Source organism: Schistocerca cancellata, chromosome 1 (genome assembly GCF_023864275.1).
Source record: "Schistocerca cancellata isolate TAMUIC-IGC-003103 chromosome 1, iqSchCanc2.1, whole genome shotgun sequence".
Lineage (NCBI taxonomy): Eukaryota > Metazoa > Arthropoda > Insecta > Orthoptera > Acrididae > Schistocerca > Schistocerca cancellata.
In genome coordinates this window covers 938,977,293-938,981,249 of record NC_064626.1, presented here as the reverse complement: position 1 = coordinate 938,981,249, position 3,957 = coordinate 938,977,293, and the positions used below count along the sequence as shown (strand labels likewise).

The 3,957-nt window shown below is 33.5% G+C and overlaps 1 protein-coding gene across 2 annotated transcripts in view; it reads right to left on the bottom strand.

The window, feature by feature from the left end:
• Positions 1-268: 268 nt before the first annotated feature.
• The window catches only part of LOC126162696 (uncharacterized), a 173,419-nt gene continuing 169,730 nt past the window's right edge, over positions 269-3,957 (bottom strand). For both annotated transcript variants that reach the window (XM_049919353.1, XM_049919359.1), the window contains 4 exons: positions 2,568-2,671; positions 1,546-1,674; positions 1,098-1,198; positions 269-719 (listed from right to left, as the gene is read on the bottom strand). In XM_049919353.1, coding sequence (XP_049775310.1) covers positions 435-719; positions 1,098-1,198; positions 1,546-1,674; positions 2,568-2,671 — 619 coding nt within the window. In that variant the 3' untranslated portion in view covers positions 269-434. The remainder of the gene's footprint in view (positions 720-1,097; positions 1,199-1,545; positions 1,675-2,567; positions 2,672-3,957) is intronic.

Below are 3,957 nucleotides of genomic sequence, written 5' to 3'. Positions count from 1 at the left end.
TATAGAACTGGTGAAGAAAGGATTAAATTGGTATGAAGTAATTACTATTTTAGTTTACATTCAGACTGAGAAAACTTCCATAGATATTTCTATGTAACAGACATGTCCTACTAGCTTTAAGTTTTAAGTCAATAGTTTATTTCTTTAGACAAGTTTTCTATAAACAGAAGAGGATTCAAATAAAAATACAGTTTTTATTATTGCATAATGTAAAATGAATATGTACTAAAATTAGGCTTTAACTCTTTAATACATTTTTTCCAGCTGAATATATACATGAACTGACGAAGTGAGTAACAAAATGAAAACGATATAGCACTAAAATGAGTACAAAAGAAAGTACAAAATTTTTTTCTTACATGCACAGGTTCTGGAAATATCAACATGCATGAAGTATCTCAAAGCCACAAAGGATAAACTTTTTGTACTGTTCCTTATAGAGACTGAACAGAACCATACTCTTCTACATTCACAGGAGAAGAAGGTTCTGAATTTATACTAATGAATGTACCTGCTTCTGAGCAGGCATAATCTGCATCTCCATAGTGAGTTACAGAGAAATAGCTTTTCTCAGACTCTGAGCTCCTGCAGGAATAAGTAGGTTCCAATTCAGAGTTCCTGCAGGAGTAAGTAGGCTCCGTTTCTGAGCTGATTTGTTTGCTAAGGCTGGATCGTTGATTGCTGTTTCTTGGGATCGGCACTTCAGATAACTGATGTCTCTGCTCAGAAGAGAAATCTGATGTTACATAAGCGTTCTTGTTCATAATTTCTATCAGAGACAAATTTTCTACCTCACCTGCAGCTGACTGCCCAGAGTTTTCTGAAGTAGTATCACTCCAATGGAATGATAATATAAGGGAATTGAATTTGCAAAGAACACTTTCTAAAGAGGAATCTTCTAAATCTCTCATTTCATTAATTTCTGTCTGCAGAGAATTTAATTTTGAAATTGAACTATCAGACCTATTTTTGTCAATGCAAGGAAGTAACCAGTGTGTCACATGTGAAAACAAAGTTCTTCCTCTGTCTCCAGAAATGCTATCAAATGAAGAAATGTTTGGTACACACCCATGTATGGCAGAATTGTCACTTCTTACCTTGACTGAATATGCTGTGTCAGCCTCTATCTTGTGATTACTTGTAAAAGGATGTTTTCTTTTAACCTCAAAGGTACTGCGCCTTTCAACTTTTCTTTCACCTTAAAAATGAAATAGTTTAGGTTAATGGCCATTGTTCAATAATAAAACCCAGTGCCTATTTTTCAATACAATCTCTGAGAGGAATAAAAGTTTCTAGAGTTTTATTTGCAATCTGTAAAGAAGTTTGACTTTGAAAAAACATTTAACAATAAGAAAATGTTTTATGGTATAAGTGGGATACAGTATTACAAAGCAAAAAGCAGAGAACTGAGTTTTTTGTTGCTTTAATAACTGTGTACAAAAGACTTTAGTGATATCTTCAAGAAGCTTGACAAGATTTTTTTTTTACATCAGTTCAAATTTCACTCTGACAACATAATTTTTCTGCTCATGGTTGTAAACTTACTCTCATGGTCATGCACATTGTTTCTGTTTATTGTGTATTTGGTGACAGAGCCAAGTTGTATTTCATCATTTTCTTCATGGACTTTGTAATCTTTGCCCCATGGTGTTACCAGGTAATCATCAACAGTTGCTGAAAGGTAGTAAACAGCAGATTAAATTATACAAATCAAACATATCAGTCTAATTATCAATACAGGAATTCTACACAATTACCAACTCCACTCACATTATTGCAATCATTTAATTTTCAAGTATAAACACCAGAAAAACATTGTGGTATCAAAGCAGTATAATTTTGGACTCTACAGGGCTCTGAGGCCAGACAACATATAGACCCTCAAAAAAGTTAGGAGATGAGTCACTGGTGAAAGTAAAGCTGTGAGGGTGGGCCCTGAGTTGTGCTTTGATAGCGGAGCTGTCATTTGATGCAGGTAGTGTGTAGTCTTCAGATTCAGTCACAAAATTAAGAGAATTAGCTTTTATCATTTACTGATATATTAATATGTTCTCTGAGTTACCACCTCCCTCAATTATTATGCATTTACAATTGTGTCTCACAGTGACTGGAAAAATGAATAGTTAAATCAACAATCTGAGTGATACTCAGAGCATAAACCAACTACTGTCAAACATGTGTAATGATATATGGATGTTATGCTATAAGCACAGTTCAAATTAATTCAAAGTAGACAAGTCAAATCTATTTTTAAAATTCCACCTGTCTCCTGGAGCAAGAAATTGCAGTACAAGGTGTTCTTTCATTAATACGTGGCACAACATTTAGAAGATAATAATTCTTACCAAAAAGAATCATGCATAATGAAGCAGCAGTGATTAGTTGATCTGGGGGCTGGGACCAAACAGCAAGATCATCAGTCCCATTGGATTACAGAAAGATGGGGAAGGAAGTCAGCAACGCCCTTCCAAAGGAATTGTCCCGGCATTACGAAGTAGTGGCAACTAACAGATCTAAGAGACATTTTTAAAAATTGACAAAACTCAAAAATTATCTATGTTCCTTACTTTTTTGAGGTGATGTCATTCCAGTCAAGCAGTTAAGACCCTTGTATGAGCTTACTGCATCCAAGCGATACTCTTGAAACCTTGTTTTATTTCTTATATTATAGCTGAAAATTTTAAAAGTAAATTTAATACGTTGTTTGAGTTGTTATGCAGTGCGAAATTATTTTAATTATCATTATTAAATTTAAATTACAATTGCTGGTAACCTTTCCCTTTCCCACCAATATATGCGAGATTGAAAGCAAAAAGTGACCTCACATAACCAAGTATATCCCCCTTGACTTCACTGTTCGCTATAAAGGTAGTGCACATTGCAAAATGGACATTGAGAGAAATGAATTTGCACAACACATCTTTACCAAAGAAAATGGACTCTTTTCTCCTGCTGCCATAATTCTGGCAGGAATGACAAGACAATGGAAAGATTATTGTTTCAGAAATGTCAGGGTCTATTGCAAAGAGGAATAAAAAGACATTGTGCCCCGAAATAGAACCAGAGCTTCAAGTCTACATCTACGTGATTACTGTGCTATTCAGAGTCAGTGGCAATGAGGAGCCTGAGAAAGAAACTGACCAGCCAGATATTCCACAACCAGAGAAAGAGGCAAAAATGCTGTTTGTGAATTATCTTCGACACCTTCAGATAAGTATTTCAGAAGTAGAAAATCAAATCCTTATGCCACTATAAAATATGTTATCTTGGTAATCTATTTTTGGTGGATTTGTGAATTTGAATTTTAGATGGTTTTGGGCCCATTAATGGCTTCAGTAAAAATTTGGTCCAAACAATGCCATAGAACTCAGTAAAAATACAAATATTTTACAAAAAATCTCAGTTTAGGGCCAGTTTATTTGGTTTTTAATTTTTTTACTTTACAATGTGCTCTGGGTCTGAAGGGGGTTAACCACTAAATGCACTATGTTAACTTAAAAAAGTCTGCATTATTTGACAAAGGACATAAGTGTAATATATATATATATATATATGCAGAATTTGTTTCTTAATTATATAAAATTAAACAATGGTAAGAAAGTGAACTTTAAATCACATTATTTCAAACACCTATTTTCCACCAATAATTAAACTGTCACAACTCACTCAAATTTAGAGATAGAAATATTTTTTACAAGTTATTAAAAATTTAAATTTGAACGTAAAAATTGTACTAGCTCAAAATCCAAAATGTTTAACAACAGACCCCTTTCTGCTTTCCATCTCTCATATTTACAATATTACTTTCAGTTTACAGAATACTTTCAAAGCAGTATCTAATGATTAATACTATTTTCATTTCCATTCATCACTCATAAGATATGTAAAACCTCAATAAAGGACAGAAATTTACTGGAAGAAAATTACCTAGACTGGCCAAAAAGAAGTGCATTTGAA